The sequence below is a fragment of the Engystomops pustulosus genome, chromosome 7, assembly GCF_040894005.1.
Source record: "Engystomops pustulosus chromosome 7, aEngPut4.maternal, whole genome shotgun sequence".
NCBI lineage: Eukaryota > Metazoa > Chordata > Amphibia > Anura > Leptodactylidae > Engystomops > Engystomops pustulosus.
Window position 1 is genome coordinate 60,065,005 of NC_092417.1, and position 15,350 is coordinate 60,080,354.

Sequence of the window (15,350 nt, forward strand, 5' to 3'; positions counted from 1 at the left end):
AAACAAACCTTACTATTGAATGCAGCCACATAGGAGAGTTGTCAAAGAATTAGTATGCTACTCTCCAATAAAGTCTATGGGAAGAAAACTGACTTCCTTGGCATGCATGGCTACAATATTTTGTCTGAATAGGATCATGGAGGGTTGGTTTTAGAAGCCTTATAGGTTTGCACAGAGCTTGCCCCTTGTGCGCTTCTTATAATTCAGACCAATAATTTTACAATTTATAATAAATATAATAAAATCTTATCCTAATTATAGCTGTACAGGCAGTCCCCGGGTTACGTACAAGATAGGGTCTGGTGTATTGTTCTTAAGTTGAATTTGTATGTAAGTCGAAACTGTATATTTTATAATTGTAGATCCAGACAAAAAAAATGTTTCCCCCAGTGACAATTGGAGTTTAAATATTTTTTGCTGTAATGGGACCAAGGATTATCAATAAAGCTTCATTACAGACACCTTACAGCTGATTATTGCAATAAGGGACTATAGTAAAGCAATCAGAAAGCTTCACCAGAAGTCAGAGGGGTCTGTCTGTAACTATGGGTTGTCTGTAAGTCGGGTGTCCTTAAGTAGGGGACTGCCTGTATTTCAAGTACTTAATGTAGGTATTTTGTCAACTAATTACCATCCTTTTTCATTTTTCAGCACACCATAGAGGCCAAGGCAGCAGCCTAATGGCGAGCAATAATACAGCCAACATAGCACAAGCCAGGAAGCTGGTAGAGCAACTGAAAATGGAAGCCAACATAGACAGAATAAAGGTACGGGTACACATTGCATTGTATAAGTCTTATGCACCTACAGCAAATATTCTGAACAATATATCAATACTGAGTTCTAGAGATAATCTTCCAGGCTTTAGGCTATATTCACAAAGTCATATGAATCGATGCATTAAACAATACTTAATTTGATGTAGCACATGCTGTTAAGCCCTTAGCCATGGGATTACATAAAGAAGAATGTAAATTAGCCCTTTTGCAGCTGCTTCCTGACACTTACACATTGGAAAGAACCTACTACATTGGATTCTACTGCTCACACCCCAGTTTAACCAGTTCGCGACCGCCCGCCGTGTATTCACGGCGGCGGTCGGGTCGTGCTGCATGGAGAGGGCTCATGGGCTGAGCCCTCTCCATAGCCGGTAAGTCTTTGTTGCATATTGCAGCAAAGGCTTACCGGTAACACCCGCGATCGGTGCTAGTGTTTTCACAGCGATGGCTGCCGGCAAAGCTGCCGGCAGCCTCAAATAGATAGTGACGCATGGGCTTCATCGGGGAGCGGCGATCCGTCTCCGTGGTAGCCTCGGGTCTTCGTTTTAACCCCTTCATTACAATGTGCTGATAGGTGGGGAGTGAAAAATGGACATGAAAAAACAGGAAAGGGCCCGATCCTTAAGAGACAATCACCAGTTTCAGCATCTAGTAGTGGGGTTGACTCCAGTCTGCAAGATACATAAGAGAGCTTTTGTGTATAATATGAGGCAGGAAGGAGGAGTAGACATGATATGTCATCTACTGTCATTAATGATTGGTCAGTTTTATCTATTGTACAGGGAGGGGGTGGAGATAAGCTGTGACATCATCTATTGTCAGCAGTGATGTAATGGCTAGTCTGAATCCTGACAGCTAAAGATTTACCATATTGGATGACCTTACATCATAAAGGGTTTATTTAAACAAATGTAAAGATTTGTCAGACATAATAATAATGATAATTATTAAGAACCCATAGAGCAATAACATGGTCAGATGACACAATAGGGGTGAGGGACCTTCTCACAAGAGCTCACAGTCTATAAGGAAGTACGGGGTGACCATATAGATTTACCTGGTACTCAGGGTACTCAGGCCTGCAGAGTAAGGGTACAGGAACAGGTCAGCACACTGGAGATGAGGAGTGATGATTGCTGCTCACCCCTCCCCTCTCAATAGTGGAGCACAGAGTCTGCACCATAACACGGCAAAATATTCGCCATGCACGGTCAGCGTGCGGTGAGGCAATATATGCTCACTGCACAGTGACCGGGCACCGTAGAAAACAATGGGGACCAATATCTGGGCACAAACGGTGTGGTCGAATATTGGTCTCCGTAACCTGTATAATGTTATCAAGTGCTTAGGGATTACATAGACGGAGGATGACTTAACCCCTTCTCGCACCTTGACGTAACTACGTCATAGGAAGCTGAGCCCAAAAGATCACCACAGTATGAGATAGCCGGGTTCCTGTATAACAGCCGGGATCGCGACCACAGCGCTGCCTTCAGTAGGAGCCTACTAGATTGTGCTTTCTGCACGATCTAACAGGGTTGATGTTATCGTATGCAGAGTGCAAATAAAAAAAATTAGAAAAAAAGAAAAAGTCCCCTGATGCCCCATCCCATATAAAAATCAAATACAAAAAAGTGTAAATCACAAAAAAAAACTGTCGTAAACGCCATCAAAAAATGGAAAAAAAATGAATTTTTCACATCTGGCCTCATAAAAACAGCATAAAAAGTGATTAAACAGTAAAATTTACATGATACCAAGAAAAAGTAGATCTTGTAAACTAAAAAATAAAAATGTTTTGCCCATTAATACATGGCGATGCAAAAACAAGCAAATTTCTCACAAAATGAGTTCTATACTCTTCAAAACAAGTTAACCCTAAAAAAGTTATATAAATGGAGTATTGCGGTAATCGTGATGACCCATAGAATAAACAAAACACATTGGGGCACATTTACTTACCTGTCCGAGGAGTTCCCCGAAGGTACATTGTCTGTGTATAATGCACTTTGCCGCGATTCACTAAGATTGTGCGCCCGAAGTGCTTGGGCTTGGGACACAATTTGAAAGTTGAATCCCGCACTCAATCTGAATTAGTTGGATGATCAGACGGCCTGCCCACCGAATTCTGTTGCATGAAAACCAGCGGAGCTGCGCCAAAATCCAATCGCGTGCGACAAAATCCTGTCACAGCCGCGCAAAACCAAAGCCGGCAAACGGTCTGACAAAAGTACGATCCGCGACCCTTGCTAAATAAGCCCCATTATTTTTATGGTACGGTAAATGGCCGGAAAAAATACTAAAAACCATAAACAAGAATTAAAGATTTATTTTAACCACCACCAAGAACTAGTTGATAAAATCTGATTATTAGCTATTGAACCCCTCCCTAAATGATGTACCTGAAAAGTGTATCTCATCCACAAAAAATAATCTCCCATATGTCCAAATTACAAATAAATAAACATTTTATAGCCTGTAAAATGTGACAATGCAAATCTGCTCTGAATGGCGCTCCTTCCCTTCTATGCCCGGCCGTGAGACCATAAAACAGTTTACCACCACATGTGGGGCATCCTCATACTCAAGAGAAATTGTGTAGCAAACTTTGTGGAGATTTTCATCATTTAATGCATTGTGGCAGTTTCATTTTTGGCCAAAATTAATGTATTATCTAAAGAAAATTACATTTTGTAAATTGTGTTTTAACCCCTGTGAAACACCTAAAGGGTTAACACCCTTCTTAAAGTTTATTTTTTCATACATTGAGGGGTGTAGTTTCCAAATTGGCATAATGTACGGGGTTTACTGTTATTTAGGCCTCTCAAAGTGCCTTAAAGCTGAGCAGGTGCCTCTAAATATGGGTTTTGGCGATTTTCAAAAAATTTTTAATATAACCTGGAAAAAAAAGAGGATGCATAAAATGCAGATATATAAAGCAGACATTTGGGAAATGGTAGTCATAGCACCTAAGTAACTTTATAACTATTTGCCTGAAAAGCAAAAAATATAGAACTTTTTTAAATGAAACATTTTTAAACATTTTTGCCAAATTACAGTTTTTTTCATAACTAAACAGAAAAGTTTATACCGTATTTTTCGGCCTATAAGGCGCACCAAAAATCCTTTAATTTTCTCAGAAATCAAAGGTGCGCCTTATAGGCCGGTGCGCCTTATATATGAACTTATACAGAAATGTACTACAGACAAGATGTACTGTACATTTACCAGTGTTTAATAGCTCCATCCCCAGAAATTCCCTGCACCTTCCCACACAGTATACAGGGTCCCTAGCTCCTGAAGTGCCCTGGCACCACAACTAACATTGTGCCCATCCTGCCCTCCCCTAGCACGGAGAGACAGGAGCTGCCATACGACCACGAGCCAATGATCATCATCATCAGTAACAATCCCAGCCCTGTAACAGGGGAAAGAGAAGCAGCCACAGGGTACCCCACAGGCATAACACCCTGGCTGAGGAGGGAAGGAGAGGGAGCAGAGGGAGACCGCTTAACCCCTGCTGCATCCCCCTGCATACCTCCCAACTTTTGTGGAGGCGAAAGAGGGACAAAATGGCGGCGCGCGGAGCGCGCTGCGGCGATTTTTTTACCCACAGAAGCCACACCCTAGCCACGCCCCCTAACCACACCCCCTGGCCACGTCACTGCTCATACCTTCAACGCATCCACTGGCACCAATGTATATTTATGTATATAATTGGGGGGCATATTCCACTCCCCCTAGACAACGAGCATGTCCCCCCCCCAGACAACGAGCATGCCCTCCCAGACAACGAGCATGCCCTCCTAGACAACGAGCATGTCCTCCCCTAGACAACGAACATGCCCCCCCAGACAACGAGCATGCCCTGCTAGACAACGAGCATGTCCTCCCCTAGACAACGAGCATGCCCCCCCCAGACAACGAGCATGTCCTCCCCTAGACAACGAGCATGTCCTCCCCTAGACAACGAGCATGTCCCCCCCTAGACAACGAGCATGTCCCCCCCTAGACAACGAGCATGTCCCCCCCTAGACAACGAGCATGTCCCCCCCTAGACAACGAGCATGTCCCCCCCAGACAACGGGCATGTCCGCCCCCAGACAACGAGCATGTCCCCCCCAGACAACGAGCATGCCCCCCCTAGACAACGAGCATGCCCCCCCTAGACAACGAGCATGGCCCCCCCTAGACAACGAGCATGTCCCCCCCTAGACAACGAGCATGCCCCCCCCTAGACAACGAGCATGCCCTCCCCTGTGGCTGCGTGCCCTTTTTGTGTGTTTGTGTTATTTTTGTCTTCCAGGACCGTGCCTGCTGTGGACTGCTTCGGATTCAAAGGATTACGTCGATGACCGACATTTCTAACAAATAAAATGGTCAACGAGGGTGTGTCTGCGTTTTTTGTCAAATAAAATTTTCTGAAAACGGTGTGATTATTTATTTTTATGCGACACTCTTCATAGTTTGCCATAGTAGTGGTGCCGGCTAGGTGACGGTGCTCATTACTAAGGGCAGGCCTTAGTGTTTGCCTTAATTTTTTTGGCAAATTCACACTAACGCCCATACCATTACCCCGGTACCCACCGCCACCAGGGGTGCCGGGAAGAGCCGGGTACAAACCAGTACCTGACCGTCTATAGATGGTCAGGTAGTGGGGCGGCCGCAGGCTGTTATTGTTGCGCTGTAATAGCCCCCTAACAGTGGCCTCTCCCAGCTCAGTAATGGCAGGCTGCTGCTGCTTTTTTGTATCTGGCTGATTTGAAAAATAGGGGGAGCCCCATGCCGTTTTTTCTTCAAATTTTTGACAAAAATATGCGTGGGGTTCCCCCTTTAAAGGGGGCTCCCAGGCTGTTTCCCCCATTTTTACAAAAAAATGGGGGGAAAAACGGCATGGGGTGCCCCCTATTGTTCAAATCAGGCTGATACAAAAAAGCAGCAGCCGCCTGCCATTACTGAGCTGGGATAGCCCACTGTTAGGGGGCTATCCCAGCGCAACAATAACAGCCTGCAGCCGCCCCACTACCTGACCATCTATAGACGGTCAGGTACTGGTTTGTACCCGGCTCTTCCCGGCACCCCTGGTGGCGGTGGGTACCGGGGTAATGGTATGGGCGTTAGTGTGAATTTGCCAAAAAAATTAAGGCAAACACTAAGGCCTGCCCTTAGTAATGAGCACCGTCACCTAGCCGGCACCACTACTATGGCAAACTATGAAGAGTGTCGCAAAAAAATAAATAATCACACCGTTTTCAGAAAATTTTATTGAACAAAAAACGCAGACACACCCTCGTTGACCATTTTATTTGTTAGAAATGTCGGTCATCGACGTAATCCTTCGAATCCGAAGCAGTCCACAGCAGGCACGGTCCTGGAAGACAAAAATAACACAAACACACAAAAAAGGGCACGCAGCCACAGGGGAGGACATGCTCGTTGTCTAGGGGTCGGGGGTAGACATGCTCGTTGTCTAGGGGGGGGGACATGCTCGTTGTCTAGGAGTCGGGGGGAGACATGCTCGTTGTCTAGGGGGGGGAAATGTCCGTTGTCTGGGGGGGGGCATGCTCGTTGTCTAGGGGGGGGGCATGCTCGTTGTCTTGGGGGGGGACATGCTCGTTGTCCAGGGGGGGAGAAATGCTCGTTGTCTAGGGGGGGGAAATGCTTGTTGTCTAGGGGGGGGACATGCTTGTTGTCTAGGGGGGGGGGAGACATGCTCGTTGTCGCAGTAAAGGGGAGGGGTCCTATGGAGCGCAGTAAAGGGGAGGGGTCCTATGGAGCGCAGTAAAGGGGAGGGGTCCTATGGAGCGCAGTAAAGGGGAGGGGTCCTATGGAGCGCGCAGTGAAAGCCATAAAAACCACATTTGATATTTTCCTTCCCGCTTCCCAGTACAGGGCCTGGAATATTTAATACTGTCACTAGGAAGTATAATTTGTTATGCAGAAACAGGCCGCACACAGCTCTGTACATGGAAAAATAAAAAAGTTATTGATTTTTGAAAGTGGGGAGTGAAATATGGAAACGCAAAAATCGCTCCGTCAGAGTAATGGAGCAGGCGGCCGTGTATGACCATTCTGCTCCATTACTGTCATAGAGCGATGACATGGACCTTATGTGGACCCCAACAGACCCCTCGTTTTCATGATCTATGGGGGTCACATCACTATAACCCCCACACATCAGCAGGTTAAGCCCTGTCCTATGGATAGGGCCTAACTTGTATTTGTGGGAAAACCCCTTTAACCCCTTAACGCTCTGCGCTGTAGCTCTACGGCGCAGAGAGTATAAGGAGTCTATGAAGAGGGCTCACGGGCTGAGTCCTCTTCATACAAGGTGGGGGGTTTTGCATGTTGCAGAAAACCCCCACCGCTAATAACCGCAGTCGGTCATTGTCGCCGGCAAAGTCTTTTTTAGAATCGCTGTGCCCCCGAACGTCATCGGGGGGCGGCGATCGTTTGCCGTGGTAGCCTCGGGTCTTCTTTTGACACGAGGCTACATGGCTTCTGCAGATTCGTTACAATGAGCCAGAAGTATTGCTGTATATGGTAGGAGCGATCTGACCATCTAGGGTTAATGTACCCTAGAGGGTCTAAGAAATAGTGGAAATAAAAAAGAAAAAAAAAAGTTTTAAAAATAAAAAAAATTTATAAAATATTAAAAATTCTAATCACCCCCCTTTCCCTAGAACTGATATAAAACATAATAAACAGTAAAAATCACAAACATATTAGGTATCGCCGCGTCCCAAAATGCCTGATCTATCAAAATATAAAAACGGTTACGGGCGGCGGTGACCTCCGAGGCGGGAAATGGCGCCCAAATGTCCGAAATGCGACTTTTACACCTTTTTACATCACATAAAAAATGAAATTAAAAATGATCAAAATGTCGCACAGACCTCAAAATGGTAGCAATGAAAACGTCGGCTCATTTCGCCAAAAATGACACCACACACATCTCCGTGCGCCAAAGTATGAAAAAGTTATTAGCTTCAGAAGATGGCAAAATTTTTTTTTTTTTTTTTGCACACATTCGTTTAATTTTTGAAAATGTATTAAAACACAATAAAACCTATAAATCCGGTATCACCGCGATCGCACCGAACCAAAGAATAAAGCTGAGGTGTTATTTTGAGTGCACAGTCAAAGTCGAAAAAACTGAGCCCACAAGAACGTGACACGTGCGTTTTTTTTTTTTAAATTTTCCACATTTGGAATTTTTTGCAGCTTCGCAGTACACGGCATGTTAAAATAAATAACATTACGGGAAAGTAAAATTTGTTACGCACAAAATAAGCCCTCACACAGGTCTGTACACGGAAACATGAAAAAGTTATGGATTTTTGAAGTTGGAGAGCGAGAAATGAGAGGAAAAACCCTGAGTCCTTAAGGGGTTAAGGGATTAAGTATATGGTACAATAAAAGCAGAATAGAAGGGCACTGGGGGGATTAGGGATGGGGGCAGGGGGTCTATGGAGGAAAGTGAAGTGTTTAACCCTTTAGCTGCTGCCTGCAGTCACTGTAGAGTACCTGTTATCACACTGCAGCAGCTGCACACACTCGGCTCTGCTTCATCAGACGAACTTCAGTGAAGAGCAGGAGGAGGTGGGGGCAGGGAGCTATTGATGTAGCAGAGCTGGAGAGTTCCTGCCTGCACGGAGGCTGATCCCCTGGGGCTGCTGTGCAGGGGCAGTGCAGAGAATATGACACTCTGCACTGCTCCATCCATCCATCCATGTGCCTGCAAGTGGCAGCTTGAGGACAGGGAGGGCTCTGCCTCCCAGGGGAGGGGATGGGGGGAGGTGCCGGCTCTGCAGCAGACATCCGGGAGCTGGAGAGGAGGAGGACGCTGCACCCCGCCCCCTGGCTTCTCTGTATCCTGAGCAGGACGGGGGCGGGACTCGGGGGCGGGACAAGACGGAAAAATCCGTGAAAACGCAAAAAAAAACGGGACTTTCACTTAACGATCCGTGCAGGCGGGACAAGGGTTAAAAAACGGAACTGTCCCGCCCAAAACGGGACGGTTGGGAGGTATGCCCCTGCATTAGCCCCCAGCAGCCCATACCTCTGAGATCGGAGCTCTCTGACACGCTGAAGACAAGTTTCCCGGGAAGTGTAGCTGGCTTGAACTGTGCACAGATCTGCCACCTGCTGGTCATTTTTAGGTACTGCATTTGATCCTGCGCCTTATACTCCAGTGCGCCTTATATATGAACCTAGATGTCTTAGCAGGCATTTATTAGAGGTGCGCCTTATAGTCCGGTGCGCCTTATAGGCCGAAAAATACGGTAATCAAAATTTTTCTATTCATTTGAAGTACAATGTGTGACGAGAAAACAGTCTCAAAATTCCCTGGATATGTTAAAGCATTACAAAGGGTATAACCTCCTATGATGACACAGGGAAAATTTTAAAAATCGTGCCTGGTCCTAAAGCTCTAAAATGGCTTTGTCACAAAGGGGTTAAATCTGGAATATAAGGAATCAGTCATTTACATCCATCCCAACAAACATATAATTTTCATCCTCCATAGATTATTAAAGTGTTAGCGTTTTTTTACTTTGTTTTTATTTTATGTAATTTGTCTAAATCCATGTGTTAAAATAAATTTCAATTCCTACCAAACAGTCTTGAAAAATTAATACAACGGAAATGAAAAAAAAATCCAGATGAACTTTTCCGTCATCAGCGGATTTAATGCACAATGTGATTTCTAGAATGAAGTGACTTCTCTGTGTGTGCAAAGCTTCCACCCATGGTGCTATGAATAATGGAGCTGAATACATCAAACAGGAGAGATGGGAAGATGCAGATGTATTTGGATAATTTAAAACCTCTAGATGCGTATTGTGCCATTAGCCCAGCTGAATTCTTTATAAACCAACACTCCCTGCTGTTCTCATGTTGACAGTTATTAATGTCATTAAGTCTCTGGTTAACTCTTGGTGCATTCTCAAGACGCCTATTACAAAATATCTTAAAGAAAATGTCTCCTGTGTATAATATTAGTTTCATTCATTACATTTGAGTCTGTAGAAAATGTCTTTAACCCCTTCCCGACATTTGACGTACTATTATTGCATGGCGGGAGGTGCGTCCTGCAATATGCAGTAATAGTACGTCATACGGAGCCGGCGCCAGAAGCTGCAGGTGTCGGCTACATATTAGCCGACACCCGCCTCTAACACCCGTGATCTGAGATTTCTCAGATCGCGGGTGTTAACCCCTAACACGTCGCGGTCGCGCTGACAGGCGTGTCAGGGGCATTTAAATGGAATCGGACCCCCCCCCCCCCCTGCGGCGCTTACCGGGGGGATCCGTGGCTCCGAGCGCGCGATCTCATTACGGGGAGCCGGGTCCCTGCCTTCTGGCAGGACCCAGCTGTGACACACTGAGCACATCTGTATTACACTGTATTAGGTGAAGAATAGCTTGAACTTTTACTGTAAAAGTAAAGAAAAAAAGTTAAAAACACTAAATAAACACACTTTTTAATAAAAAGATTTAATTAAATAAAGTTAAAGTCCCCTAAACACAAATATTCCCTATACACATATAATAAAGTAAAAAAACCTGAAAATCACCAAAACCCCCCACATATTTGGTATTGCCGCGTCCGTAACAATAAGTCAGACACATTATTGGACCCGTACGGTGAACACCTTAAAAACAAAACCCGAAGAACTAGCCAAAAATTTACATTTTCATATAATCCCTTCACAAAAATGTTCCAAAAAGTGATTAAAAAAGGTTATGTGCACCAAAATGGTACCACTGAAAAGGACAACTCGACATGTAAAAAATATGCCTTAAACTAGCTCTGTCAACCAAAAAATATTAACCCCTTCACGCTCCGTGGCGGATATATCCGTCATCGAGCGCAGTGAGTTAGCGCTCGATGGCGGATATATCCGCCAGCGGCGCGACATGTCAAAATTCGGTCATCCCGTCGCAAGACGGGATGACCGACCGCCAAGACCGGACGGGATCGCGAGGGGACATCCCCCCTCTGACATCACAGGACCTGTCATGTTGGTCCTGTGATGTCGATCGCTGCGATTGGCCCGTCTTTACAGACGGCCAATTGCAGCGATCGGAGGCTGCAGGCTGGCGGCTTCGGGGTTAATGACATACCCCCGGAGCATGCTGGGATCGAGAGGGGACGTCCCCCTCTGACATCACACGACCGATCTGATTGGTCCTGTGATGTAGATCGCTGTGATTGGCCCGTCTGTACAGACTGGCCAATCACAGTGATCAGTGACTGTGGAGGGCAGACCCAAGACCCTCCATGCTCTCCAACGCCGCCATTCTGCGTTTGGTAGTGTTGGAGAGCAGAGGGTTTTAGGATCTGTCCTGTGAAAGTTAAAAAATACCTACTACACCCATCCTCCATCCCCTCCCAGTGTAATCCCACTTCCCTGTACTATCCCCCCCCATCATCTGTATTCCCTTTCCCCCCAAACCGCACTTTTAAGTGCGAAGCGTGTGGAGGAGAAGGCGTGTGGTGGAGAAAGCGTTTAGTGGAGGAGAAGGCGTGTGTGGTGGAGAAGGCGTGTGTGGTGGAGAAGGCGTTTAGTGGAGGAGAAGGCGTTTAGTGGAGGAGAAGGCGTTTAGTGGTGGAGAAGGCGTTTAGTGGTGGAGAAAGCGTTTAGTGGAGGAGAAGGCGTTTAGTGGAGGAGAAGGCGTTTAGTGGAGGAGAAGGCGTTTAGTGGAGGAGAAGGCGTTTAGTGGAGGAGAAGGCGTGTGTGGAGGAGAAGGCGTGTGTGGAGGAGAAGGCGTGTGTGGAGGAGAAGGCGTTTAGTGGTGGAGAAGGCGTTTAGTGGTGGAGAAGGCGTTTAGTGGAGGAGAAGGCGTTTAGTGGAGGAGAAGGCGTGTTTAGTGGAGGAGAAGGCGTGTTTAGTGGTGGAGAAGGCGTTTAGTGGAGGAGAAGGCGTTTAGTGGAGGAGAAGGCGTGTTTAGTGGAGGAGAAGGCGTTTAGTGGTGGAGAAGGCGTTTAGTGGAGGAGAAGGCGTTTAGTGGAGGAGAAGGCGTTTAGTGGAGGAGAAGGCGTGTGTGGTGGAGAAGGCGTTTAGTGGAGGAGAAGGCGTTTAGTGGAGGAGAAGGCGTTTAGTGGAGGAGAAGGCGTTGTGAGGAGGAGAAGGCGTTGTGAGGAGGAGAAGGCGTTGTGAGGAGGAGAAGGCGTTTAGTGGAGGAGAAGGCGTTTAGTGGAGGAGAAGGCGTTTAGTGGAGGAGAAGGCGTTTAGTGGAGGAGAAGGCGTTGTGAGGAGGAGAAGGCGTTGTGAGGAGGAGAAGGCGGTGTGGTAGTGGAGTGGAGTAGTTGTAGTGTAGGTTGCATACTATCCCCCCCATCATGTCCCAGAAGACGTATACGGATTTGGAGGTCTATAGTTTTATGGCCTCCGATACGGAGTCGGCTAGTGGGGACGAGTTTTATTTGTCTTCCTCGTACTCACAAAGCGACTCAGAGGAACCCCCGAGAAGGCGCTTACGCAGTAGTGCTGGAGTGCCCGGGACTTCTGCTGGAGTGCCCGGGACCTCTGCTGGAGTGCCCGGGACCTCTGCTGGAGTGCCCGGGACCTCTGCTGGAGTGCCCGGGACCTCTGCTGGAGTGCCCGGGACCTCTGCTGGAGTGCCCGGGACCTCTGCTGGAGTGCCCGGGACCTCTGCTGGAGTGCCCGGGACCTCTGCTGGAGTGCCCGAGACTTCTGACCCCACATGGGTGACCCCCAGTAGTTATGCCCCTCAGGTCCCTTATTTTACGTCCAGCCCTGGGATACACAGAGACACGGCAGGGCTCGGACCAGTGGACTACTTTAAGTTTTTTTTTACTGAGGAGCTTATTAGTTTGATGGTGTCCCAGACTAATCTCTACGATGCACAATACATTGCCCAGAAACCCACTTCTTTTTATGCGCAACCCCACAGGTGGACCCCTGTTAGTGCAGCAGAGATGGAGAAGTATTGGGGAGATGGGGCATAGTACTTCTTATGGGACTCGTCAAAAAGCCCTCTATTAGGGATTATTGGAGCACAGACATTCTGTACCACACCCCGATGTTCCGCATGGCAATGAATAGGATGCACTTTGAAGCCATCCATAGGTTTCTGCATTTTGCTGACAATTCTCAGTGCCCACCCAGAGATGACCCCAGTTATGATAGGCTATATAAGGTCCGACCCATATTAGACTACCTGAGTGCCCAATTTATGGATGTGTATACTCCAAAGAGGCACATATCAGTGGACGAGTCCCTGGTACATTTCAAAGGGAGACTTCAGTTCCGCCAGTACCTGCCCAATAAGAGGGCACGGTATGGCGTGAAGATGTATAAGCTGTGTGAGAGTGCATCAGGGTACACTTTTAGGTTCAGGGTATATGAAGGGAAGGACTCTAGGATAGTGCCCCCTGAATGCCCCCCCTTCCTGGGAATAGCTGGAAAGATAGTATGGGATTTGGTGCACCCACTATTGGACCAGGGCTACCACCTCTACCTGGATAATTTTTATACGAGTATTACCCTGTTCAAGTGCCTCGCTTCCAGACAAACTGCGGCATGTGGCACTGTTAGGAAAAATCAGAGAGGTCTCCCTAAGTCGCTGCTAGGGGAAAAGCTCAGAAGGCATGAGAGCCCGAGCACTAAGCAGCGACTCAGTATTGTGTGTTAGGTACAAGGACAAGAGGGATGTCCTTGTACTAACAACAATACATGGGCACAGCATCATCCATGTACCAGGTACCAGTGCAGAAGCCCCCAAGCCGGACTGTATTTTGGATTATAATAAGTACATGGGAGGGGTGGATTTGTCGGACCAGGTGCTTCAGCCGTACAATGCCATGCGGAAGTCGAGGGTGTGGTACAAGAAGCTGGCCGTGCACATCATGCAGATGGCATTGTATAATGCTTTTGTGCTGCATCGATATGCCGGCCAAAGGGGAACTTTCCTGGAATTTCAAGAGGTGGTAGTCAAGAAGCTTATTTTTAGAGACCAGGAAGGGGAGAGTGCTAGCACGTCTGGAAGCGAGGCCACATCACGGATTGTACCAGGGCAGCACTTTCCAGGAGAAGTTCCCCAAACAGCCAGCAAGGGAAGGAACCAAAAAAGGTGCAGGGTGTGCTCCAAAAGGGGCATAAGGAGGGAAACCATATATCAGTGTGACACATGCCCCGAAAAAACAGGGTTATGCATGAAGGAGTGTTTTAGGATATATCACACGTCCCTGGATGTATAATTGTACCCTGATGCACACAGCTCACACAGCTTATACATCATGCCGCAAGCCGCACCTTCCCTGCTGAGTTTTTCCGTGTGCCCAGCCTGTAGATTATTGCCACATATGGGGTATTGCCGTACCCGGGAGAACCACATCATGATTTTTGGGGTGTTTGTCTCCCATGGCAGGAGCTGGGCACAAGATGACATAATGGATAATTTGTACTATGCACTATCCATTATGCATCGTCCTTGGGGTCCACATGTGGGGTTAAAACGCTCACTACACCCCTAGATTTATTCATGGAGGGGTGTAGTTTGTAAATGGGGTCAGCTTTTAGGGGTTTCTACTGTACTGATCCCTAAGGGCATCTACAAATGTTTTTTGATGTAAAAAAAAAATTAAATGTCTGTGCTCCAAATACCATTCTATTCCGAGCCCTGCCGTGTCTCCACCTTGTAGCCTATTGCCATACATGGGGTATTGCCATACCCGTAATCACCCGCAGAAAGATTTTTGGGGTGTTTATCCACAGTGGCATGAGTTGGGCTGTTTTCATTTGTCACTACAATGGCACATTTGAGAAAACAATGCTATTTCTACACTGAACCATTCACTTTGTATTACATTTGGGCCAGCATCTCAGGGGTTAAAATGCTCATACAACCCTAGATCAATTCTTTGAGGTGTGCCCTTTCCATAAACGGGGTCAATACTCGGGGGATTCTATTGCACTGGTACCTCAGGGGCACCCCAATAACATTCTAGTGAAAAGGGTGCTCCAAAAGCTAAATATTGCTTGTCTCTTCTCAGCCCGACCGTGTCCCCAGCCTGTAGACTATTGCCACACATGGGGTATTGCCATACCCGTAATCACCCGCAGAAAGATTTTTGGGGTGTTTATCCACAGTGGCATGAGTTGGGCTGTTTTCATTTGTCACTACAATGGCACATTTGAGAAAACAATGCTATTTCTACACTGAACCATTCACTTTGTATTACATTTGGGCCAGCATCTCAGGGGTTAAAATGCTCATACAACCCTAGATCAATTCTTTGAGGTGTGCCCTTTCCATAAACGGGGTCAATACTCGGGGGATTCTATTGCACTGGTACCTCAGGGGCACCCCAATAACATTCTAGTGAAAAGGGTGCTCCAAAAGCTAAATATTGCTTGTCTCTTCTCAGCCCGGCCGTGTCCCCAGCCTGTAGACTATTGCCACACATGGGGTATTGCCATACCTGTAATCACCCGCAGAAAGATTTTTGGGGTGTTTATCCACAGTGGCATGAGTTGGGCTGTTTTCATTTGTCACTACAATGGCACATTTGAGAAAACAATGCTATTTCTACATTGA

At 46.8% G+C, this 15,350-nt stretch overlaps 1 protein-coding gene across 2 annotated transcripts in view; it reads left to right on the forward strand.

Moving 5' to 3' along the window:
- GNG2 (G protein subunit gamma 2) overlaps nucleotides 1-15,350 on the forward strand; it is an 84,907-nt gene that overhangs the window by 55,234 nt on the left and 14,323 nt on the right. For both annotated transcript variants that reach the window (XM_072116103.1, XM_072116102.1), the window contains exon 4: nucleotides 652-767. In XM_072116103.1, the coding sequence (XP_071972204.1) occupies nucleotides 681-767 (87 nt within the window). In that variant the 5' untranslated portion in view covers nucleotides 652-680. The remainder of the gene's footprint in view (nucleotides 1-651; nucleotides 768-15,350) is intronic.